This window comes from Copadichromis virginalis, linkage group LG11 (assembly GCF_057382275.1).
Source record: "Copadichromis virginalis isolate Kocher_CV1m ecotype Utaka linkage group LG11, C_Virginalis_male_GT1.1, whole genome shotgun sequence".
In the NCBI taxonomy this organism is placed as follows: domain Eukaryota; kingdom Metazoa; phylum Chordata; class Actinopteri; order Cichliformes; family Cichlidae; genus Copadichromis; species Copadichromis virginalis.
In genome coordinates this window covers 18,286,734-18,312,627 of record NC_140628.1, presented here as the reverse complement: position 1 = coordinate 18,312,627, position 25,894 = coordinate 18,286,734, and the positions used below count along the sequence as shown (strand labels likewise).

At 40.9% G+C, this 25,894-nt stretch overlaps 2 protein-coding genes and 1 long non-coding RNA gene across 5 annotated transcripts; 1 reads left to right on the top strand and 2 right to left on the bottom strand.

Moving 5' to 3' along the window:
* Positions 1–14,494, bottom strand: faxcb (failed axon connections homolog, metaxin like GST domain containing b). 2 transcript variants are annotated; one of them, XM_085473426.1, is made up of 7 exons: positions 14,228–14,494; positions 12,448–12,569; positions 7,982–8,117; positions 7,301–7,497; positions 3,158–3,375; positions 961–1,077; positions 1–548 (listed from the first exon to the last, which is right to left on the bottom strand). In XM_085473426.1, exons 1-7 carry the CDS (start codon positions 14,261–14,263, stop codon positions 229–231), a joined length of 1,146 nt encoding a protein of 381 aa, XP_085329552.1. In that variant the 5' UTR covers positions 14,264–14,494; the 3' UTR covers positions 1–228. The 2 variants fall into 2 exon arrangements, with proteins under 2 accessions (XP_085329552.1, XP_085329549.1); XM_085473423.1 differs by lacking the exon at positions 14,228–14,494 and having other exon boundaries at positions 12,448–12,920.
* LOC146698342 (uncharacterized) lies at positions 13,817–23,274 on the top strand. Of its 2 annotated transcripts, XR_014923015.1 has the most exons (3): positions 13,817–14,284; positions 21,923–22,896; positions 23,062–23,274. It is a non-coding gene; the product is annotated as an uncharacterized LOC146698342 (long non-coding RNA). The 2 variants fall into 2 exon arrangements; XR_014923016.1 differs by lacking the exons at positions 21,923–22,896; positions 23,062–23,274 and adding an exon at positions 16,891–17,218.
* coq3 (coenzyme Q3 methyltransferase) lies at positions 16,063–25,031 on the bottom strand. Its single transcript, XM_085473427.1, has 6 exons — positions 24,647–25,031; positions 22,026–22,163; positions 20,182–20,281; positions 18,284–18,535; positions 16,899–17,058; positions 16,063–16,588 (listed from the first exon to the last, which is right to left on the bottom strand). The coding sequence occupies exons 1-6, from the start codon at positions 24,838–24,840 to the stop codon at positions 16,416–16,418; spliced, it is 1,017 nt and encodes a 338-aa protein (XP_085329553.1). The 5' UTR covers positions 24,841–25,031; the 3' UTR covers positions 16,063–16,415.
* Between the last annotated feature and the right edge of the window lie 863 nt (positions 25,032–25,894).

The window sequence follows — 25,894 nt, the reverse complement described above, 5'->3', positions numbered from 1 at the left end:
ATGTTTTGTAAGGTTTATTTTGCATCGTCCGCATACAAACGCCCAGTCTGCCCATTGGGAAGTTGTAACATGCTGGGCATTACAGGTGGAGGAGCTGGAATAGTTCTTTCAGCTGTGTGCGAGCTGCTGCTTGGACACATTGTTCCAGCCAGATTTATTTAAGCAAAACCACACAGCAGCCTGTAGCACCGACTGTTCTAGCCTTCGGTCAGTCTCAGTCTGCCTAGGTCAAACTTCCAGGTCTGGCATTGACTCCTCTTTAAACTGAGCATCATTGTCAGACCCTGTGCCCACGTCCGAATCAAATAGCGAGCGGTCAGAGTCGGGGGAATGTGTGTGCGTGCGTCCGGCTGAGTGGCTGCTGCCATCGCTGTCGTCCAGCGTGTCAGTCCTGGAGAAGAGGCCGAAGTCCAGCAGGCCCGTGGGGGTGCCCCCGCTGCTGCTCTCGCTGTCTCCGTCGTAGTAAAAATCCTCCACCTCAACAAACCACTCGGGCCAGAACCTCCTCCGCATCCGCTCGCAGAACATGGCCAAGTTGATCAGCTCTCCTGTGGAGACATGTAAATCTTTTTGAAGACAGAGAAGAAACCAGCAGGTGGTATCACAGGTGCTTACTGCCTTTGTTAGTCTTTTCTTGTGTCCGGTTTTCTTCCCACAATCACCTTGATCACAAATTATGGATTAAAACACAGAATCAAGCTCTGATGCTGTTCTCTGAAAAGATAAAAAGACTTCAGTGTTTCCTGTGTGAGACTTTAAAGCTGCTCTCTGAGCTTGTGTAAGCAGCACTGCACTGCAGCAGAACAGCACTGCCATCTAGTGGACTACACATAAAAATGCACCAGTGAAAACATCTCACAAGTATGCTTAAATTTTGCAAGGACAAGGTAATATACAAAAACTTGTGATAAAATACAGCATGTATGTGTTGATTTGCAATTACTGAATAGATCCTCTGACCTTTGATAAGTTGCTCTGGTCGTGTTCCAGGTAAAGTCCACATGGCTTGAGCTAGATGCCCAAACACTGTAGCATCTAATGTTGACATCTTAGACCCCATGAAGTATTTCTTATCTCCTGCAAGACAGAAAACAAACAGCAATTTCAAGCAACGATAAAGGGAATATACGAGAACTTCCACAGCACTGTGCAGCTAAAGATGGTTAAATTAAAACTATTAGTAACATTAATAAGCAGCGATGAAGCAACAAGTTGGCCAGCTGATACTGTCCCTGTTCACCAGTACTGGCATGTTGGCTGTTAGTAATCTGCTGTGGCATGTTAATGCAGAGCTGAGAAGACTTTAAAACAAATCAGTTTTTACAGTGATGATTTACCTGCTGCAAATCAATAACAGAAACAAAGTAACCAAACACACACACACACAGACACATAATAGATATCAAAAACCAAATTAAAGTACTCCTTTTTCAACTCTGCAACTCATTCCATCTGTGTTGTTGAAAGCTTTCTTGCTACAGATGATTTTCATTCCACTTGTACTGGCAGAAGGTGTTTGTAAACCAACAGTTTTCGCTTTACTTTGAGCTTTTTTGATGCACTAACTGACTTCATGAACTACCTTTAGCTCACTTTTTGAGATGTTTATCATTAAGACCTTTGCACACTGAGTGTGCTGGGAAAAAAATGTTATATTCCGAATTCTTGGGATATGAGCTGGTCATGTAATGTTTATACATATAGGATGTCAGTGGGGCAGTTTAAGCTCTTGTTAGCAGAGTCAGTATCACATCTGAGGAGACAGAAATCATTTCAAAGAGCCAGAGCAGTGTCTAGCTGTGTGCCTGAGGTAAAATAGTATTATTTTACCATTTCAATATCCATCTTAATGTATGAAATATCAGTACAAATTTGATGCATCAGGTGTGTGAACGGCTTTATTTTAAGATTACAATACAAAATGATCTATCACTAGCACTAAATCTTAGTTAACGGTTGTTTTTGGATACTTTTCCCCCCACCTAAACACATTTCACCGAGCACATTTTGAACTGCTGCAGAGAGTGCTAACACTGACTAGAAAGACAGAGCATATTTCTCCCATACTGCCTTCTCTTCATCGGTTATTATTCATCTCTGCCTGTCTTCCACAGTGTGTCTTTTGTCTCGTCTCCCTCCCCTCACCCCCAACTTGTCCTGGTTCTGCTGGATGTTTTTTTTCCCCCCAACTCTGCCAAGTGCTTGCTCATAGGGGGTTGTCTGATTGTTGGGGTTTTCTCTTTATTATCGTTGGGTCTTTACTTTAATATAAAACGCCTTGAAACTTGTCATTTAGTGCTATATAAATAAAACTGAAATGAACTTCTTTTTACTTTTGTTTTTAAATTTGTTCAATTTATTCATACATTTTTCAAATAAGTGGAAATACTCTGTGATCTTTGAGTACCCCAGGCAGCTGCTGACATCTCTCCTGGTTGGGAATCCCTGCTCTTATACACATCATCATCAATGCCATTAGAGATGTTTTTAATGTAACCTGTAAACACTTCCAGTAATGCAGAGGGAAACCAAAACACTACAGGAAGGCAGGTTAATGAAAGGTTGCTAAGTATTTGTGTGCTTTTCTTGCCCTTCAGAGAGCAAACTTCAAAGTAAACTAATTTCATTTTGAAGTTGGGAAATCAGCTCTTCTGGTTAAAATGCCAGATTTTAGATGAACACTTCTGGTACTTGTGTGTAACAAACATTAAAAGACGGAAGCCAGATGGTTGTGGAGTGTACCAATGTTTTCACTCGGGAATGACTTTTCCATTTTATACAAGCTGTTGTTCGCTGTAATGACACAAGCAGATCGATGCAAAGCACTATTCTAAACACACTTATATTGCATCCCTCCAGCTAACATCCAGAACGTTCTGTTTTCATTTATTACTGTCTGTACCTCAATAAAATTCAAGTGCAAAAATGCAGATAAATGACATTTTGTTCTGATAAATATAAACCAATTAAGAGGAGCTTGTGAATATTTTGAGAAATATCAGCTCACAGTAACAAATTCATGTATTTTCATTGCAGCCAATGGAAAAAAGAAATAACACTAGCTCCATTATCAGCTTGCATAACAGCATTAGCGTATCGCTCTATAACCACAGTCCTGATGAGGTTAGTCTTAGTTCTACTGAACAGGCGTCCGTACCCAGTAGAGTGGCCAGTGTCCTCATGTCCTTCTCCATCAGTGTGTAGACCTCCTCCTTGGAGAAGCGTCCGATGCCGTGGCCGTACATCTCCCGCCGCACCATGCCACCATTCAGGTGGCTAAGCATCCATTTCAGCGTGTCACTCAGAGGCCCACTCATCGCCAGCAGCTTCTGTGTTTCCTCCAGGTTATCCACCCACTGGCAGTAGGCTATTGTCCTGAAGGAAAACACAATGTAGACAACACTGTGTTACGATTACACTGGCTGGCAAAAAGCTACTCCTCTAAATCAAAAGTGAGCCTCAGCTACACCTACAGTCTGTCAGTTTCTTACACTCTTCCTGTACTTACTTAGCTCAAGATCAAAAAGTATTCCAAATGTTGGTCTAAAATCATCGTGGTCTTTTCAAAAAAGAACAAACCGCATTTGAAACTGAGTCTTTGAGCCATCAGTTCATTTGTATCATTTATAGTTGAACATACAAAATGATTTCTACACAGCCAAAAAACCTTATCCCACTCAGCATACAATTCATGTACCAAGAACATGCTAGAAGGTATAACACCATCAATATTAGCACACATATTTAAACATAAAATTATCACATACAAAAGGTTAGGGATATAACAGTTCTCCAAAAGCATGTTTTTGTTCATACTGCTGTTTTTAAAGGAGATAAATAAAGCAAAAACAAGGAAAAACAGCTTTAATGCCTTAATGCTTAAATCTTATTTAGTTAGTTCAGTGACTGCGTGTCTGTGTTCACTTTGGCATTTTCACCCCTGCTTTGCAGAAACATTGTCATGTTGTGTTGTATTAAAGATCTGTAAATCATTAGATCCGTTTCAAGTAAAACCAAAAACTACACTAATACAAGAAAGAAGAGCCATGTTTATTCATCTCTCCAGTCTAGTGCTGTATTTTTAAAACTGAATATGGTGGCAAACCAGAATTTTACAAAGGACCAACAGTAATATTTTACTCTATGATGCTGAGTCAAAGTGAATTAGAGTGGGATTCCAATAAAAGTGTTTAATGAAAGGTCCAGCCACTGCATCGTAAAGCTTTATGTCTAATGACAATTAGCCTCAACTTAATCAATAAAAGTGCTCCACCCATTCACTTGCTGCCAGAACACAACATCGTATATTCAGCCCTTCAAACTGTCGGCCTGAGGGTTGAAAGAAATGCCTGGAATCCGTTCCTGCTGCTCGTGATAAAATATAGACGCCTACTGCTGCAAAGCACCGGCAACTTACAGTTACTCATGAAAAGAAAGCAATGCTGCAGAAATGGCAGCATATAGTGTATCTCTATATTGAGATTTTTCTCACACTGTGGTCCAACAAATCCTGTTTATTTACAAGCAAACAAACCCAACTCAAACCCTCAAAATCCCTTGTGAAACCACCAAAGGACAAATGTTTCACATGAATTCACTCCATAAAACAAAGACAATGAAAACAGCAACTCTGGTATTTCATACATTTGTTGCTTCTGTTCTGCATAAGTTGTCTGTGTATCCAGATACTATGATTAAGCTGTTACATTCTTACACACTTGGACTTTTCACACTGTAGGACTTTTTTTTCTTTCTGTTTATGATCTGAAAAAGTCTGAAGAAGTGAAGAAGTTGGGCTTGGTGCTTTTTTCTTTTTTTTTTTGGCTCAACAACAGAACTCAATGACAGCCAAGCTGTTTGTTGATAATAGTACAAGTGCAGGGGAGACCTACATGTTTCTACCTACATGGGTTAGAGCTTTTACCCCTCAGTTCATCTAAAGGCCAGTGCCTGGCCTCTGTCATTTTTCTGCTGTATGTGACTGGTTGCTCAATAGAAACTGAATTAAAGAATCTGGGTTATATTAATTTTCAGAGTGGGGACTATCCATTGGCCAAATGCTACTTCCTGTTATATTATCTGATGTCCAAAGTGTCTGTATTCTTTAAACAAACAAACAAACAAACAAACAAACAAACAAACAAACAAACAAACAAACCAGAAGAGGAGCAAGCATAAATAGAGTATTTTTAATCCCCAGGTAATTTCAAATGCAACCTTTGCAAATGTTTCTGTGCAGTTCGCCACAAACTGCATTTTCAAGATAAAGCTGCAGTTGCAGTATTTCCCAGGGAGAGAAAAAAATGCTAATGTGTGATCCTGACAGATGGAGAAGGATGCAAGAAAGAGAGGAAGATGGATGGATGAAGGATGACTGTTTTCAAAAGTTCTGGCTGCTCAATACAAGAAAGTTTCCATACAGGAAATTTAAATCTTACATGTAATGCCCTCATTGATTTTAGAGTTTTATAATCAGATACATGTCTGATGCTGTACTAAATTACATTTTTTGAAACCTCTTGTCAAACAAACAGTGTTATTCAAGGGTTGCATGGGAATACCTGGCGGTTTAGTGCAGGCTAAACAGTACATCGGACTGGTTACACCGAGGGTGGCAGGGATCATTTTGGTAATGATGGTAATGATGGGTAATGATGGGTAATGATGCCGATTAGATTCACTCTGTGAACTATGGCTTTTATACTAGCTTTATAGTGTCTAGGAGTTGGGGCCATTTAGCCATAAAGCTTATGAAACATCTACTTATACAGTATTTTAGTGAACTTTGCTGGCTAAATCCACAAAGAGCAGTGAATATCAGAGCAGCAGCCCAAGTCAGCCAATCACAGCCTGCACACAAAGAAAAGTCCAATGGAGCTCACGAAACAAATCATTTTACTGCGTGACTTATTTCTAACTCATTCTTTTCACCATAGATGTGTTACAGCCCATCTTAGAGTTCCTCCTCCTGCCGAATCCCCCTTTAATCCGCGGTTATACCTGCTGTGTTTGCAAACAGTTGGACATTTAAATATCCAGCATAAGGTTAATCTCAATTTAAAGTTGTATTTATGCCCAGTTTTACTCTTGAAATTCCTCTTTGACATTCACTGGATCACAGCTGCTAACACTAGTTGTCTGTGTATGTCTACTTTAAAGTATAGTTGAGTGATCCTTTTCTGGTATTACAGAGTTATTAACAGATTTGTATTTTTAAAAAGCACAGCAAAATAAATGAGTATATAATAGTAAAGCTAGCTTTGAGAACATTTTCTGCTCTATAACCATGCCACTATGAATCAGGAAGGCAACTCTCTGTGTGCACGATCTAACCAAATCTATCTCTAGGCTGTGTCTCAGTACACAAAGAGCAGCACGCGGTCATGCTGCCCTTCCCTGAAATAAATAATTCACTCAATAGGTCTATATGTGGGTCCAAACTTGGTGCAGGGTGCATGGACAAGCAGAGGAAGAGGAGCAGGGAGGTGACACAAGGAGACAAGACGGGAGGGAGCGTGAATGTAGATTACATGAATGACCTCTGCTGCTTTTTGAGAAATGGAGCAGATTCAGTTTATAACACAAAGCCAGCAAATTGTTCCATCCGTTGTTCCTTTTTTATAAGTGAACTAAAACCAATGAGTAGTTCAAATTGTGTTCTAAAATTATTATATAGAGAGCAATAGGCCATACCACATGGATCAAACCGAGTTAGTGTGTGTATGCGCGTGCGCCTTTGTGAGGGGGATGGATAGAGAAAGAGAGATAGAGCTTTTAGGTAATGGAAAACACTCCTCTCGGTGTAGATGGAGTGTGGAAAACGATTTCCTAGCAGCATGTCTCTCCCCCAGTGATCCTGGAGTGACTCACTGCTGCGAAGGATGGCAGATATCAGAGCCTGGGCTGAAAAGCTGCACAAACAATGCACAAATAATCTTACTTTTTTGTTTTTAGAATAAATCTGCAGTGTGTCTTTTTTTTTCTTGCTGCTAAAATAAATTGGACCTTTTTTTCCCGGGAGGATCCGTGTAGGTGGTTCCTCATATGGTTTAGCACTGAGCACATTAAAGTGTGCATTTAAATATGAATGCATACACACAAAATTACATAATCAACTCAGCACCACATAATTTCACCCCTCAAGTGCAATAATTAAATCAAACTGTAGAAACAGAGAACTGCTTTTGGTCTTTAAAATGATCTGACAGTGGCTTTTCCATTTAAAGTGCCTGAAGTCTTAGCTCTTAAAAGCCTTTCAAAGGCACAGCTAAAGCACTGTATACCTATACGACTTACTTACCAGTAGAGGTGTTCCTCAACCATTTTGGTGACAGCGCGGGACACAGCTATCTCCTGTGGGGTGAGGTTCTTGTTGAGGTTCACACCCAGCTTCTCCTCCAGGAAGTCCACTATAAACTCTGACCCCGACACCTGTTCGTGGTTGTACTCGATCCAGGGCATCTTACCTTGCGGAGATAGCCTGCCATCAAAGTAGTTCTGCAAAGGGAAACAACTTTGCACATGAATTTCCTGGGCTGTGTGTACATTTTATTAACAAAACAAAGAGACTGTAGACCTATGTGAAAATGGAGACTTATTTGTGGCATGAAACTACACAATCATTGACTAACAAGCTGTAAATCACAAGTCATCATCCATAATAAGCATGTGGTTTCAAAGTCAGACCCAGTCTTCCTCATTGCATCCATTTTTTGCAACCAAGATGGTCATTAACAACTAAAATCTTAAGATCTTCAACTCCGTCACGTCCAACAGCTTTCATTGTTTTTGTCCTTATATGGAAGCTGTTGACAAATGGGACCCCATTTCTAAGCTGCCATTAGCTTGTGCTACCCAGTGTTGATGCTGATGGAAGAGAGACATTAAGGCTGTGCAACAGAAGTAGCTATTAATGGCTGAAGAGAAAAACAACTTCAACTCTTCAGAGGCAGAAACACCCCCCTCCCCTCTCTGTTATCACCTGGTAGGGCAGATCCGCCATCCGCAGATACGTCTCTATTTTGAGGCAGAAGGGCGAGAGGCTGGGCACACCATTCTTTGGCCTGGAAAACTGATGGAGGATGATGGCGTCTTTGGAGTCCAACTCCTGCTCCTTCCTACATAGAAACCAAAGGTGGGGGAAACTCAATGAATAAATGTTGTACCTGTAAACGTTATACCTCTTTAAAGACCATTCTTAAACTCGCTAACATTGTCTCATTTTGTACATTTTCCCATATGGAAAAGATTTATATAAATCTTATAAAGTTTGTATCTGTCTTGTGTGAAACTTGTATGAAAAGCATACAAGAGTGAAAACAGATATAAGATCCCTTGAAAAATTATATAATGAAACTTGTATGTTTTGGATACTTACTAAAACAATGTATGAAAGTAATGCGAAAGTGGCCACTTTCATGAGTAAATCATATAAGCCTTATATGATTTACTCATGAAAGTGGCCACTTTCATGAGTAATCTCATATAAGTTTTTACTATTTCTTTTCTGTATGGGTTGTGCCAGTGTTAACGTTAACAGCATACTTTCATCTATTCTGTGTGGATGAAAGTATGCTTTGGTGTCTCGAGCCTTTCCAACTATGCATAGATACCAAGAGGAAAAACTGCCTAAAAATGTTTCATTTTAACCCAGCGAAGCCAAAATCAACCGGTTTTTCCACCTGTTTTCAGGGTCAATTGGTGCAGTGGGGCCAGTGAGATAAAACCAAACGTAACTCAGCATCTGGACAGAAAACAGGACTTTGAGTTCAGCTTCAGGCTCTGGCCAACCTCCCTGTGAGGAGTAGGTCACACCTGCAGTTTCTTTCTAGCACGGTGACACACTATTCGTGCCGAGTTCTGTTTTCTTTGCAAGTTTAAAAAAAAAAAATTATTATGTTAAACAATTCCAATGAATCCCAATCCAACTTTATTTATAGAGCACTTCAGAAAAACAACACAGCTGACCAAAGTGCTTTCCTGTTAAAAGACAACATCAAGATTTAAACAAACATATTAAACAAAAAGGAAAAAAATAATATAAATCACAGTAAAACATGGAAAACTATAAATAAAATAAACAATAACATATACAAGAAATAAAACTAACAATAAATGAAAATAAGTATTAAAAGGAACCAAAAAAACAACACTTTCTTTATTCACACTGAGGTCACTAACTTTTACATAATGAGTCTGTACTTCAAGTGACTTTAAGTGTTTTGAGATATACTGGCATCACTAGCTGTTATTATACTCCATTAAAACTCTTTAAGTGATTGTCAAGACTAGAAATTTTATTTCCACTTTGATAGATCGTTCTGTGAAACAAGGAGCAGCTGAGCTACCTAAGGCTTAAAATCCACAAAGTTGTATTTACACTGCTCCACTGTATTAGCCGAGGGGTATTAAGAGCTTCAGTTATAAGTCAGAATATTGACTAAATGAGTCATCTCTCCTCCCACTGTACTGTAGGCCTGCTGTCTAAAGACACTTAAGATAATAATAAGCTAGAATGCAATTGTGCAGGGAGGATGTTGGTGGTATTCCTACACTGCTATTACCGTGCTAAAAATTGTAGTTGAGGAGTGTCTCAATGCTATCTAATATGGCAATTAGAGTTAAGACCTTTTTTGCAACCAGAGAAATAAAACTACACCTAACACATCAGCACAGGGAAAAAAAACTACATCTAATCTGATTTTACTACACCGCTTTCCTAATCACGTTACACATTCATCTGGGCATCTATTTCTATTCCTGAAGAAGCTTTTAGGCATCATCTCAGGTACACACACACAGACCCCATCTGCTCCGTTTAGCATCTCTTTTATCACTGACCACTGCTCCCTATATTTGAATAAATTTGTGTAACTGCAAAGCGGTCTGACAACACTTACTCCACTTTTAACCATCCTTTTTTAGAGTTAGGTTTGTGGAAATTATATTATAGATTATGGTTGCTTTTCTTTTGAGTTCTATCCTATTTTACGATCACATTACAACATGTCGTCGTTTTTTAATTATTCAGAGGGGAAAAAAACGTATTTCTGTACATTAAGACAAAAATAAGTAAAATAAAATTTTTTACCCAGGCCACTTTTAGAATGACAGAAAAAAAATGATAGAGCAATATTTTGCATGGCACTATTGTATCAATAAAGGGACACCAAATATCTATATTTTATTAAATAAATTAAAATACTCTGGAAACACTACAATAAGAGAGCTCATATCATGTAGCACCAGCATTAGATAAGGTTAGCGGAGCAAATTCACATGAAATCAGCTGAACTTTTGCAATATAAAACAACTCAATAAATACATCGTTAAAAAACAAAACAAAACGAAAAACCATCCAATACTGGACACAGTTAGCTTGACGATGCTAAGCAAGCGAATCACTAAGTCACACGAATTCATTTGTAACAACAGATATTTGACTGTGAACAATTTATCACTGTAACACTTGATCACAGTTAATTACCGTATTATCAGAAACTGATTCCATGTAATTGGCAACTTGACCCCATTCCAGGCTGGATGTTATCTAAACAAAAACTAAATACAAATCTGTTTTTACAGGATAGTACAGAGTTTATATTTTATTATATTCTAAAAAATAATATGTTCATTTCTAATTTAATATCAGCAACATGTTTCAAAAACCCCAAGTCAACAAAAGATTGTTTAAAAAAAAACAACAACAACACACAGCTGGTTGAGTGTTTCACAACTTATGAGCTTAAACTGTCATGGATGCTCCATCCTAAAATATAAAGAAAAGAGCAATCCCTCAATCTACTATCAGTCCATATTTCAGTGCCAGCATCTGTGGTTGTGTGCATTGTGTGCTTTGAGGCAACGTATGCTGCCATCCAAACAAGCCTTTTATTTTCTCTCAGGGAAGGCCTTGCTTATTTTCAGTAAACCACATTCTGCAGAAAATATAAATTCATGCTTGCATGACGACAAATTCTTATTTTTTTCATAACGTTTGTAGTTAGGGCTAAGGCAGGCTAAGGCTGCAGTGGGGACTTCCCATGATGCACTAAACATTTCTACTAATAATAATAATAATGGATTGGATTTATGTAGCGCTTTTCAAGGCACCCAAAGCGCTTTACAATACCACTATTCATTCACTCTCACATTCATACACTGGTGGAGGCAAGCTACAAACTACACTCACCTTTTTTCACTCCCCATGTTTTTGTTTTTTTTAAATAAATCTAGTGCATGCCATTAACTTTTGTCTAGTCTCTCCCATAGCTTGTGGTTTGACCTGTTTGCGGCTGAGATCAGAGCAAATATTTTTGATTTTCCTAAACTTTGCTCTGCTGGAGATTCCTTCCTGTTTAAAGGGAGCTCTTCCTCTCTATTGTCACAGTGGTGGCTAGGAGTTGTTGGTTGTGATGCTAAATAAATAAACTTGAGCTGACTGTGGTGCTGAAACCTTGCAGGTCTCCTTGGTAGCTGTCCACAGTTACATGGTGCTGAAAATATTCTAAATCTGCAGAGAAACTGACATCATATTATTACGCCTGATCTACGCATGCCGTCCTTCTTCCATGCACGTTGTGGTGCTTCGTCTCTCAGAGGAACCACTTAAAGAACTTCTCAAAGATCTCTCAGCTGGGAAAAGGAGAACAAAAGCTGACTAGTCGTAGCAGCAGCTCTGCCAACAATACATCACATGGCACGGACAGATGACGCCGGCAGGCTGCGGGGCCAGCCTCAGCGGCCTGCACGTGATTCAGAGTTTCTGCACGAAATGCACGGTTCACGCAGCTTGTGGATCGAGGAGGGGGGAGTGAAAGCAGAAACTACCAGGCCACTGTAACAGGATGTTCTTACTTCCTGGCACTGGCCTGGCCGAAAAAAATAAATAATCCGTCCATTCACAGCCAGGCGGTCTGTGCTCTGACAATAGTCCCGTGTTAATCTCTCTTACAGTGACCGCATACTGATCACCAGCTTTCATTGTAGAAAACAACTGTAAATGACGCGGACAGCTGCTGTGTCTCAGCTCATTAAAGGTCAGGCTGATTCCGCAGCGTCCGAGGAGCGCTTCGTTTAGACACGCTCAGGTGCCGATGTGTTCCGCACGGGAACTGGCACACGAGCGGACGCGTGACTCGCTTATTAATTATTTTTTTAAGTCTCCACCTAGTGTCGTGTCCTTTGAAGGAGAAAACGAGGGACGGCAACCTCAGCAAGAGCCTCTTCCCGCGAGAGCTGCAGAGGAACCACATCCCCATGTACACACTCCTGTATCCATAATGCTTTATGCGGTGTCACTCATCAGTCACTGTCAGCGGGGGTGGGTGCGATCAAAACGTGAGCCCCGGGAGGCAAAAGAAATACTAAACAAACAAACAAACAAACAAACAGAAACCTGGTGGTGATAAAGATGATAAAGAGCTCAGGAATGTTGCGCGTCCCTACCTGATGGCGAGCAGCTCATGCAGTAGGTAGGCTGCAGCAGCCAGCAGGGCCCCCCCGGTGATGTACAGGGTCTTCTTCCACCAGGAGTCCGAGCCCAAAACCGACATGATGCCTCCGTAATCCTGCAGAGGAAAGGCGATGATATAGCCATACAACGACTGCTGCTGCTCGGAGCCGCACAGCCCGATGGGCAGGCTGTGATTCCGCCCCAGTTCAACAACACACGGCCGGGAAGAGGCGAAACCAGCAGCCCAGTACATCCTCTTCCCTCGGTTACAGCCGCCCCGCGTCCTCCCTGCTGCAGTCCCCGTTAGGCTTCATCGAGACCCCCGGCGCTGTGTCTACGGCATGGCGGCGGTGTGGCTAATATTGATCCAGGAAAGCGGAAAAGGTAAATATCTGGAACATCACTCCCTGAGATGAGGCTCGGCAGCCAGCTCGCTTTCCTTCGCAGGATCTGCCCAGCATTATCGCGCGAATAACAATGGCAACACCGCGACTTCCGGTCCCTAATTTCAAAATAAATGTCAGTGTCCACACTGTTACAATTACATTTTTTGCACCTAATATTTTACTTGCAAAATAACATTTTCTGCTCTTAATAACCGTACACAGTGGCTGTTAGTTATTGCTAGTTTTCCATCACATATCATGTGAATGGAATTCTATCGTAAATCTGAACATGATATAAACTAAATTATTCATTTTTGTTCATGAAATGTTTTAATCGTTTAAAAGTAGTCGAATCATTATCTGATTTGTCTGACCAAATAAATAGGTTTAATTTATTATTAGCAAAAACAAATTAAAGTAGCTGGGACCAAAGATTATTTGGCTGTTTTGCTTCCAAATAATGGAAAAAGCTTAAAGCAGGCCCATCATGTATTCCCTTATTTTCTGTTTATATGGCAGATCCCCATCTGACCAAAGTTTCGAGGTACTAATGGGTGCTTCCTTTTTTCTCAAGGGACAGACTAAGATAAACATGAATTAATCTGAACTGTGAATTGTGCAAAGCTACGTCTACATGTTTAGTTCCAGGTTGTTGGGGTTTTTTTGAGTCTCTCAAAGAGCTTTAGTCAGATACACTTGGTTTGCAAAAAGATGTCCAATCCCCACCATAGAAACGAGAGTTTACAAGAAAGAGAAGCAATTGATCTAATTAAGTTCTGCATAGAGCTGCTAAGAAACTTATGTGATTAACACCTGTAGAACTTAATAACTTTCACAGCACATATTACGTGTAGTGGAGTGTACATTTTGATCATCAGATCAAGGTAAAAAGAGGGCTAGAAACGCAAAAAAAGAATTACCCAGTCCTTTTATTTTTGTGGCAAAGTTGGGCAACTTCCGTTGCTGTCTAATCAAATGCCGGTTACTTCATGCAGCCGGCCTATTGTCTTTCTCCGGTGGAGGATCGGAGCCACCCCGCCCTGGCGAGCCCCTGAACGCAGAGACTCACTCACCACCACGAAAACAAACTATTGGCCAACAGCAGCCAAACATGATGATAAGCCCTTCTGCTCCGCTTCTACATTTTAAGCGGCCTCCAACCGACTGACTGCTCCGCTTCAGCTACTACAGACTGCTAATTCTATGGAGTGCAGTGTGTTTGTGCAATCACACTGAAGCACATTACGCAAACGAGAAAAGTAAGACACGGATTGCAAATCCACTATGCCAACTGTGCTGTGACCGCGGTGTGCTGTGGGTATAGACTCTACTTACAGTCTAACTGTATAACTTAGTGGTAAATGCACTAATAGGAAGGAGTACTCACTCTGGAGCAACTTTGGAAGTGGAAGACTTCGTTCATCCTGACGCTTTAATCCAGCAGGTGAGTTCCAGATCTGTTTGTAGAGCATGCCGAGAACAGGATGTAGACAACTCGGACAAAAGAACATCCAGTAGTTACGTGTCCGCCGGTATCATCCTGGTGCCAATTACCTGCCTGCTGCTGTCTGACCCCGTCAGGTCAGTGAAGGAGGGTGAGTGCTTACCGCAGCCATGGCTACGGCAAGTTAAACGCGCGGCCTCGTGGCTCTCGGGAGCGCGCATTACAGCAGGAGCGTGTATTGGTGTTTACTGCTGAACCAGCCTGGGAATATGACACAGCAGGCACTGCTGGAGCAAGGCATTTAGTAAACACACACATAGAGATACTGTCGGCAGATAGAGGAAACGACTTTGACACCAGGAAGCATCTTTATGACGTTTTTTGTTTTTTTAAATGGCACTTTTGGCCAGATCGCTCGTGAAAAAGACATTTTTGATGTCAATGACGCTCTTTACCTAGATAAATATAGGATACATAAAAGTCACTTTGCCAAAAACCGACTGCAGCTTCTTACCTTGTGACAGGACTGTTTTATTTCTGGCTCAAAATGGCTTGATATCATTCTTAAGAGACATGCTTGTCATGTGTTTGACAGACTGTGGGTTGACAAGTCATTTAAAACAGTTTAAATATAGACAATCATTTTGGGGCAAATTCCTGAAATCATTTTTCTGGCACAACACAGACTTAAAGCACAGCGCAGTCTCTAACACAGCAGCACAAGAACAGGCTCTAGGTATCAGATAGAGGGTTGAGTCTACAAAGGGAACAAAGTTGAACAGTGTGCAAAGGTGCCCCAGAGACTATCCAACATATAGTAATAGGATGTAAGAAGCAAGCTGGAACTGCATAGATGTAGAGGCACAACCAAGTGGCTGTGATAGCGTACAGGAACATCTGTGCTGCATATGGACTAGAAGTCCCCAAGTCCTCAATCACAAAAGGTGGTTGAGAACAACAGGAGTAAGGTCATGTGGGACTTCCACTTCCACATAGAAGCTGCTGGCAAACCAAGCAGTATTGTAGTGATTGTTGACAAGGAACAGAAGACCGCAGTTGTCATAGATGTTGTAATCCTACCGGACAGCAACATCGGGAAGAAGGAGCACAAGAAAATGGAGAACCAGGTGCTGAAGAAACATCTGGAGCAGATGTGGAAGGTAAAATCCAAAGTGGTCCTAGTGGTAATAGAAGCATAAAGGAGCTGGAAAATTAGCTTGAGCAGATTCCAGGCACAACATCAAAGGTCTCCATCCAGGAGAGTGCAGTCCAAGGACCAGCTAAGACACTGCACAGAGCACTCTAACTTCCAGGCCTCTGGTAGAGGACCTGAACGTGAGGAGCACACACATACCACCCCCCAGAGGGTGAGAGGGAGAGTTCTTTTTAAAATATGTATATACAAAGAGCATTTATTTTTTTTAAACCGGTGAAATGTCAACATATCTGAAATTGAAATAGGTGTAGTGCTCAGTCCTCACAGCGTGCTCTGTTAGCTTCTGCACATGTTCTACAGTCATATTTCTGGTCTCTTTAAGACCATCATGCAAGCATGACTTATTCTCTGCACGAGGGAGATCTGTATTATGTAATACTTCCACATGAGACCAGACCCCTTATAATCCCACAGGAAATGGTTGCCCCTCCCCTCTGTGGACACAAAATATAAATTAATATTAACATCTAAAAACCCGAAATCATGTTTGTTTGTTTTTTGTTAGCATTCCAAATAATCACATTTTTCACTCTCATGCGTTCATTCTTGAGAAATCAAACTGATGTGAGGTCAGTTTTAATGGAGGATGTTGCAAACCTTTAACTATTCAGCCTCAAACACCACACTGACGCAGGACAGCATATGCTGAAAATGATTACACAATTAAAGGATGCACCGTTGCTTTACACAGCTTATCAAACACTAGACATGTATTCAGCGCTCACGCAGCACAGCACAGCATCAATGGGTCTGCCAAATGCAGCACATCTCTAATTCTATCTGCAGGCAGTTTGTCCCTTTCCTTGAATAAACTCAGTCTCATGTGCTGCGTCACAGCTGGCCCACAGGATGTCAGGGCCGCTCGCGTCTGAGTTATTATTTCTCATTTTTGGATTTCTTCTCAAGTGGCGTGGCTCAGCTGCTACTTTCTATGGTGTGGTCCTCTGGGTGGAGGCTGCTGTCCTCAGCCTGTTTTCTCAGTTTGACGGCGTGGAGGGCGTAGTTGATGGCAGTGCTGTCGGTCCAGCTCCAGGCTCCCGACAGGGGGTTGTACAGCATTCCTTTGACAGACTGCACCGAGAAACCATCTAACAAAGAAGGAAGACACTGATGTCAACACAAAAGGCAAAATTAGATTTTTATTTTTGCACTACTCCTGAACACGAATTATAAAATGAGCTTTGCAGACAATTTATGGACACAGAAATCCTCAAAATTTACTGTTTAAAAAAAACTTTTACATCTTGTAGCGACCTTTTGTAATATGGTATATTTACTTAGTTCCACATAGATTTGCCCACTTAATTATTAAAAAAAAAAAAAAAACCTTTGCATTTTTAGTCTGTTTTCTATAATCAGTGGGAGCTTCTTTTTTTTCCTCCCTCCAAAGGGACTTACGAGACTCCAGGAGGCGTTCCAGGTCTACTGGGCTGACAAACTTCTCCCAGTCGTGGGTCCCGTCGGGCACGATGCGCAGCAGCTGCTCCGCTACAACAATGCCCAGCACGTAGGACAGGTTGGTTTTATTTATAGTCGTGATGAATAGTGAGCCACCTGGCTGCACACAGGGAGCAAAAATGGAAAGGTTTGATTCATGAAATATAAATTAAATAGACTGCGTTACTTCTGGAAACACATTTCATGACACCTCTGCAGGTGATATACAAGGGAGGAGCTCTTCTACGAGATGCAGCAGGGTATTTATAGAATGGATTTAAGGCTTTCAGAGGACAAAATCCAGCGCGCGAGATCTGGAAGGATGCCAAACCTCAAAGTTCAACAAGGCCAAGAAAAATAGGTTGAACAGGAGGGGAGAGAAAAAATAAATAAAAGCATGAGCATCAAAAAAATATATGTATGCGTGGTCAAGAAAAGTACATTTAAATGTTTGGGGTTTTTTTTTTTTCCTTTTTTTTTTTTTTTTCTTTTCGCCTGTCCCGTTTGGCTCTTTTGCCATCAGAATTATTGTCTAAAGGCGAGGAAAGATGCCCAACGGATTTACTTTACCAAACTGACCATCCCAGCCTTGCCGTAATGGTCTATTTGATTCACCTTTTATTGTTTATTTAATTTATTTTTTTATTTTCACTTGCTAGATACGGGACAGACTTGAATGAAGAAAAGAAAAGGGAGAAAGGAAGAGGGTGAAAAAAACAGCGGAGAAGAGGGACGGGGATAAAGGGGAAAAAAACAAAAAACAAAAACCAACTAAATAAGCAGACAAAAAAAAAAATTAAAAAAATACATATACCAATCACCTGGATCACCTGTTGAGAAAGAAAAAAGAAAACAAGCAGAAGAAAACGAGAGCAATACAATAAACAACATCACGATGATATATGGAAATATAACAGTAAATACTAAATATTAAACATTATTGTGTTTGGGGTTTTTTTTAATGAAAGTGCAGAAGAAAGATTTAGACCAGAGAGAGAGAAAGAATTCCAGTCATGACTTAACCTCCTGTATTAAGCTTTTTTTTTTCTCCCCCCTCTCAGCTACTTTTGGCCCACTAACCTAGGAGATTCTGACCCCCAGGCTGCAGTATGGACCACGGCTTTCACTGAAACTTTTCAATGATAAGTACAAGGCACACACAGAAAAACACAGCAGGTCATCCACAGACCCCGTCCAGCCCGGTGCTGACTCGGGCACCCATAACTGTCTAATTCAGAGAGAGGGAACCTCTACCTGATATGCAAACACAAGTGCAGTATTAACACACAAATATCAGAGTCAAAGTATTAAAAAACAAAACGAAACAATAAAACAACAAACAGCACCTTTAGCACTTGGCTGCAGCAGAAGGCGAACGTTTCCAGGTCAGCCAGATGTTCCACAACCTCAGACGCCACCACAGCATCAAAGTGTCCCGCTCCTTCATCCTCTCCTCCTGAGAGCTCTTCCAGGGTGCACACCTGGTAGGACACCCGCTCACATAGGTCCGGGTCAAAGGACGAATGCAGCTGGGCGGTGCCAATGCTGTTTTCCACTGGATCTATACCCAAAACTTTAGCTCCCAGACGACCCAGGGGCTGGAGGAGGATGAGGAGCAGAAAACTGCACGTCAAACTTTTTTTTTAAAAAAAGCAGAGCCGAATACGATTCACTTAAAAGAAGAACAGACAGTACAAAACCATATTAAAAATGATAAAAGTAGACAAAGCACACATTTTAAATGAATAATATATTAGTTGCATTAGCTTTGAGGAATAAGAATACGATTTTTCATTGTCCTCTTTGGATGACAAATATAACATTATACATCAATCATATTAACTATGCTAAATACTTAAAAAATAAGTCACTGTTCAACCACAACAGCTAACAATATGAGCAACATTTCTCTTGCATTATAAAAAAAATATATATCTGTATCACAATAACTCATATTTTACTTAGTCTTAGTAGAAAAACTTGACTCTTACACACAAATAATGTTGTACTAACAAACTTGAAATGTTACTGCTTTGTTATCTAACCTGTCTTCTTCAGGATGCTGTGCTCATTTGACTGTGAAGTCACTGATTATGTGTTGGAACTCACATTTCCACAAGCCTTATGTTTATCTACAGTAATATATTCACTGGGGGGTAATAGGCACCGATTTGCATGAACTATTAAATTCTGGAATACAAAATTTAATGAGAGAAAGAAAATTTCCTGACTTCCATCATTCACTTCATCCACACTCATCCATAACCTGTCCATCTTCATAAGAAGAAGAAGAACTAGTAAATGGGGATTGTTGTTTTACATGCAGGTAAATACAGCACAGTGTAGGTCTAATGAGAGTTATTTGAATTCAATGTTAGGCTTTTATAATATATCTAAAACATGTCAATTAATACAAGAGATTTTGTGGTTGTTGAGTAAAAGAAACCCAAAACAACAACAACAACAACTCATGAAATTAAAAACAATATCAATCATGGTAGTAAAGCATCATTTCATCTCCACAAGACGCTGTGCTGGCACTGTAAATAGAGTGGGGGAAAACATAGCAGCGATATGCAGGAACATGCACTAAATAAGGGTTTGGTGTGAACGGTGCCCTCCTGTGGACAAAAGCTAAACATCCAAGTCTGACTGAAGAGCTTTTTTGCCCAGGGGCCTGTTATCCATCCTTCCGCTGCTGATCCCGTGTGATGGTAGGACTGTTAGCTAAGAGACGGTCAGACACACAATAACAGTCACAGCCTTAACAGGCGCTCTTATCATGTGTGTCTGTGTCTCAATAAGACAACCTGTGTGACGGAGCTGTATAAGAACAGGACCTGATTTTGTCTTCAGAGAGCACACAGCACAGCTGGTGAGTCCTCAGCTCACATCAAAGCTCCGTCCCAGTCATGCAGCTATCAGTGCTAACAAACAGATAAACAACTGTAAACGACCGACTGTCCGATCCACCACGCCGTGACCAGTCAGATCAAAGCAGAACGAGCACCGGGCTGACGTTGAAATGTTTATCCGGGCTCTGCTGCGTATGCATGCGAGAAGCCTGGCACTGAAGCACATCGAAGGCACATATTTACGCTGCACGAGGGAAGAAAAGACTCAATGTGACGTGAAAGGTAGCAATTGAAACAATTGCGCCCAGACAGATAATATGTAGCAGGAAAGACGCTTTTCTTTGGCGCTGTTGTTTGCTCTGAGTCTGCAGCTTTCGGACGCTTTTTACCTCTGTGAGCAGGCCTCCTCCACAACCGACGTCCAGGATCTTCAGTCCTGCGAGTGGCTTCCCGGGATGGCGCGCTCTGTGCACATTCAGCAGGTTATCCCTGTGCAAGGTAAAAATATATCTCCCATTCCCAAGTCTTCAAGATATTTCAGAATACTCTACAACAGACCTAACGCTTAAAAGTAAAAGAACAGTGGGCAGATATGAAATTGTGAACCTCCAAAGTCTATGAGAAGCCGCTTAGCATGAGGAAGTGTAGGGGTAACTCCATGGTGTATTACACCATCTTCTCTCAAATCGCTCCGAGCAACAGTGTCAGCCAGCAAACAAGCATCCTCACTTCCTTCCCTGATATACAGTCCGACAGCCTCCTGCCTGAGGCCCGAAACATGGGAACAGGCTGAGACCTGACTGCACATCATGCTCGTCATTAAAGCTCTGCTAAGGTGCCAAAATATACTTACATCCATCTAACTACCTCCTCGCACTACCACCACCCAGACAGAGCCAGACAAAAGCTACTGCTGAACTATCAGCACATGATAAACCATTACCGTCAGCATGAACTCAGTGATTATTTTCATAAAATTTACTTTGACTTAATGAACCAAAAACCCCAAAAAGAAATTCAGTCTCAAACCTGAAGTATTTCTGAGTGTTTTCCAACTTTATATTTTAGAAACTGTGGGTAAACATTTTGTCACACAGGTAAATTTGCATACACAATGAATAAAAAGTCAAATAATGACCTCTACATTTTTTCCCTATCATACTGTGTTCCCTCACTTTGGTGATGCTGGTAGAGTAAGCCATCTATCATATGGATCCAAATATCTCCGTGTTCAACTTCGTTGAGATCAGCTGACTGTGAAAACTGTAGCATATGGTTCGCATCATTTTCATAATAATCAAACCTTTCAGTGACCCACTCATGTCCTACAGAAGGTTACAACTGCCATATTGGAAAAGACCACTCCCATCAGGACATAAATCTGTATCCTTTGATAAGAGGACAAGTATGATGGAAACTCTGAATTCCTCACAATAAAGGGCAGATTTTTTTCCTTTAATTTGTCACCATTGCATGTATAGTTATGATTCACTGTATTGCTGTCAGTGTAACATTTTGAGGACAAAATAGACCATTTTGCTAATAACTAAGGCAAATCAAACACTAAACCCTGTTTTGTTAAAGACATTGCATTTGGTTACTACACGGGGTATCTGCACAGATCCTGAGTCTGTGTACAACACCATGTATTACAGAACTAAAGCACACACTGAAACAATGAAGAAAATAAGGCACCCTGGCAGGATGAACTATCAGAGTCGCAGAGCTCCAGCAGCAACAGTGGCAGCACTGCTGCTGTCTCTCATTTCAACTTGCCCTGAGGGTAAAATCTTATTGGGCAAATCATCCCCACTCAGACATCACTGACACTAGATCTGTCATACTGTCACCATAAGCACACATCATCATCACCACCACCACCACCACCAAGAAGATCCCAGGGTGGGGGAGGGGAACACAGCACTGGGCTCTTGGCTGGATGGCTGTCATGATTACAGCAAAGGGTCCTGAACAACAGATCTTATCAATCAAAACAGCCCCAGCCGACCCCCAAAACATGCACACGTGTAGAGCCAAAGCAGCTGAAACACTATTGGCTGAAAATGTACTGATATTTGGAAGAACCCTGTCACTTTCAATTTCTCTTATTTTTCCTTGTATCCTCACAAGTTGCTTTCAGATACCACGAGGCCGCCCGGCTTTCCTTTGGGTTATGTTACGTTGACACCATCTGTTGGCGCCTCTGATGAAGATTGACGGGCGGATTGTGTACCGTATAAAAGGCACCCTCAGGTCGTTCATGGCGTGAAGAGCTGCAAATTCTCCCTGTTCATCCCACCACTTGTTTGCCAACGACTGGAACTTCCTCAGTTCATCAGGGTCCACGGTGCTGTGAGAAGCTGACCGAACGCTGCATGTGGAAAAAAAACAAACAAAAAACAGCCATTAAAGTAGAAACAACCAAGCCAAATAAACAAGGAACCAACAAAAGACTGTTCTATAGTGTCGATAATAAATAATAAAAATCTCACTATACTTTTTGATTCAAAATTCTTCTCCAGAACCTGCAGCTGAGTAGCCCGACAGCTGTGTTGAGTGTGTGGAGTCGAGCTGTTTGCACACATATTCCAAAAAGTATACACAGCACTTCACTTGTTCCACATTTTGTCATGTTAAAGCTTTATTCCAACATGGACTTGATTATCACTTCATAATGAGTAAAAAGGTTTGCTTGAAATTCTTGCAATTTTATTAAAAATAGAAAAAAAATATGCCATGTAAGTATTCAAAGTCTTTGCTCAGTTTGATGCTACTCGCTTTGCACACCTATCTTTGGGCAGTTTCTCTCATTCTTCTTTGCAGAAACTCTCAAGCTCCATCAGGTTGGACAGAGTGGGAGTTGGTACACAGCCATTTTCAGATCTCAAACTTCAATCATGTTCAAGTCTGGGCTCTGGCTAAAGTCACTCCTTTGTTATTTTGGCTGTGTGCTTAGTGTTGTTGTCCTGTTGGAAGATGAACCTTCGCCCCAGTCTGCGATCCAAGCTAAGGCTGACTAGTCTCCCAGTTCCTGCTGCCAAAAAAACATCTCCCAGCATGATTCTACCACCACCAAGCTTCACTGTAGGGATGGTATTGGCCAGGTGATGAGCGATACCTTGTTTCCACCAGACATGATGTTTAGCATTTAGTTCAATCTTTGTTTCTCATGGTCTGAGAGTCCTTCAAGTGACTTTTGGTAAACTCCAGGTGGGCTGTCTTGTGCCTTTTATTGAGAATTGGCTTCTGTCTGACCCTCTCCCATACAGGCCTGATTGGCGTAATGCTGGAGAAAAGATTATCCTTCTGGAAGTTTCTCCTCTCTCCACGCTGGAGCTGTCAGACTGACAATCGCTTTCTTGGTCACCTACCTGACTCAGGCAGAACTTCTATTTACAGATGATGGTGATATTTTTGATGAAGAGTAATTTTTCTGTAACCTTCTCCAGATTTGTGCCTCAATAAAATCCTGTGTCAGAGGTCTGCAGACAATTCCTTGCTTTGTTTGTGCTCCAACATACACTGTTAACTTTGGGGCCTTATTTAGACAGGTGGACTCCAATCAAGTTATAGAATCATCAGATGACCAGTGGAACCAGGATGTACATGATTTTGAGTGTCATAGCGGGGGCTTTGAATACATATATGAACATATTTGGTTGCTATTTTTAGTAAATTTAAAAGAATTTAAAGCAAACCTTTTATTAACCGTGTCACTATGGGGTATTGTGTGGATCTTTTTAGGTAAATAATGAATTTAATCATTTTGGAATGAGGATGTAACATGATGAAACACCAGCAGTCGTGTACTTTCTGGATGCACTGTGTTGGGCTATGTACCAATATCAGTATCATTGGCTCTCATATGTGAGCTTACTGTTTTTCTTATCCTATCCAGTATTTTGCATTCTGCTGTGCTCATCATACTTTGGACACACTGAGTGCAGTAAAACTGAAGAAAATGAGTTAATCTAACAAGCAAAATACCAAGCCCTTTTGCTACTGACATCAAACATATAGTTTCTGAAGATGCAAATCGCAAATGCAAATTCTAAAACAAAAGGTTGTGCTGGTATTTAACCCTCAGTACCCATTTCATTCAGTTCATCTTGCTAAAACCAAGTAAAGACATGTAAAAAAAAAAACGTGTAAAATGGTTCGGTAATGATGCAATCTCTGGTGACGTGCAAATTTTTACAAATGCTGAATTGTGCCAAATTTTGTTTTTTTAGTTCATGCATAAGTCACATGCTCAAAATGCTATCACTTGAGTAAAAGAAAAAGGCAGCATTTTTAGTGTTCTAAAAAAAAATGGTGAAAAGTGTTCAGCCACAGGACACATCAAGACACTGAAAATCGTGTCTGTAAGCAATGAATCGGTTTGTGCAGAGATAATCTGCTTGGAAGCCTTTCTAATATGATAGCCATCCACAAAGGTACTCAACTTTAAGATACTTTGACTATAAAGTATCGGAGTATTGGAGGAGCATCACACATTTCACAAATCAGTCCAGTTCATTTAACAAAATGACAAACCTGACTATCTTTCTGGATGCAAAAGGATGCTTGTATTAAATTTCAGAGTAGTAGTAATTAGAATTGTTTCCGTAACATATTTATGATGCACTATGTATCAGCTGTCCAGAGTCGTAGAGCTACCAGGGTGAGCCTCGTCGGACCTCTTAGTCTAAGCAGTAGCTGTATGCTGCTAAATTTCACTGAGTTTTAGTTTCTTTTTTTCTTTTGAAAAAAAAAAATACTGATTTCTAGCCCTGCTTCCGGTCCCCCAAATATTCTTATACAGTGTGGCACTGGAAAGGAAGGTGTCACCACACGAGTGTGTCTGCTAAATACCCGTTTTGACGGAGTACAGCACGTCGTTCTATCTCCCGACAGGCGCTCCTCTGCAGCCACAGTGTCCGCTGTTTACACACCGCAGTCCAGCCGAACCCGCTTCGACCAGCGGCCCTCTGGACCAGGCCACAAACAGCGGTCGTTTTAAGGCAGTGCAGCCCTAACATGAGGCGGCGAAACTTGTTGGAGTACATGTCATAAAACCATCGAGGTACTAGCTGTGAAGTTCATAATAAACAGTCTTCTTCGTCTTTGGAGTTCAGCGTCGCTGGGTTTCCTTCTTCTTCTACGCTGAGATTTAAGCGCAGCTCTCACCGTCGCCGTTGCACTGCTGCCCTCCTCTGCCTTTGGAGATGAGCCCACTTCTCCACTCTAGTTTCTCGGGCCTCTCAGGTAAAACCAGCGAGATGCTCCCCTGTAAAGCCTGCTTCCAGATTACAGCTACTATTTTCAGTTTCGTCATCATTGACGTTGACTATCTTTTTCAATTATTCCCCATGTCCTCTTGAGCTGCTAAGGACCCAGTGCCTCTGCCACTCTTCATCTATTTATATTTTATGTATTTAATTTTATGCTATGCCAGTTTTCTTTTTTGACTGCTTGTGTCTGCTCTATGGTATTCGAAAGAATAAATATGAGCAGTAAAAGTATGCCAAGTTCTTCCTTGATTGTTTAAAAATTAAAAAGTCCCAGTTGAGACCTGACCAACTGGACAAAGTAGAGTCTAATGACTTTGGTTAGTTTCATTTGTCCAATACACTTTACCCAGTAATCACTTGCAGGTTAATAGGATCCATCAGTAAAGAAATCGGATATTGCAAACCACTCACTAAAAATCAGTGTTTGCACAGTAGGAAATGAAAGTTCGACAGCTTTATTTGTTCCCAGTTTTTTTTTAATTTATGTTTTAAAATGGATTCGTGGGAGTCATGCTCTCAGTTGTGATGCCTGATCAAACATTTAACTAGTTTCATTTTTTTTAAAGTGCCAATCATCTCTGTACAAACAGAAAAAAAAGTTTACTCATTGGGGAAAAACCAAAACTGATAACTTCACTGGCCAATCATATGTTACTGATGACTATTTTTTTACTACTAGGGTGTAATTTGTGATAACTTGTATTATGTTCACATGTGGAACAAAACAGTAAGATCACCTATGACAAGAGCGTTTCTGGCACAGTGGAAACATCTGAATGGTTTGAGGGACGTGAGATGAAGATTTTTGTGTTGACTGTTGTCTCCAAAT

Coding starts and splice junctions, on each gene's coding strand:
- faxcb (XM_085473423.1), bottom strand. CDS start 12,707: ATGTACTGGGCTGCTGGTTTCGCCTCTTCCCGGCCGTGTGTTGTTGAA. Junction 3,376..7,300: donor GTTGAGGAACACCTCTACTG/GTAAGTAAGTCG, acceptor GTTTTCCTTCAG/GACAATAGCCTACTGCCAGT. Junction 549..960: donor ACCAGAGCAACTTATCAAAG/GTCAGAGGATCT, acceptor ATGTCTCCACAG/GAGAGCTGATCAACTTGGCC.
- coq3 (XM_085473427.1), bottom strand. CDS start 24,840: ATGTACTCCAACAAGTTTCGCCGCCTCATGTTAGGGCTGCACTGCCTT. Junction 22,164..24,646: donor GCTGTACTCCGTCAAAACGG/GTATTTAGCAGA, acceptor TTCCACATGCAG/CGTTCGGTCAGCTTCTCACA. Junction 17,059..18,283: donor GCTGCAGCCAAGTGCTAAAG/GTGCTGTTTGTT, acceptor CCCTGTGTGCAG/CCAGGTGGCTCACTATTCAT.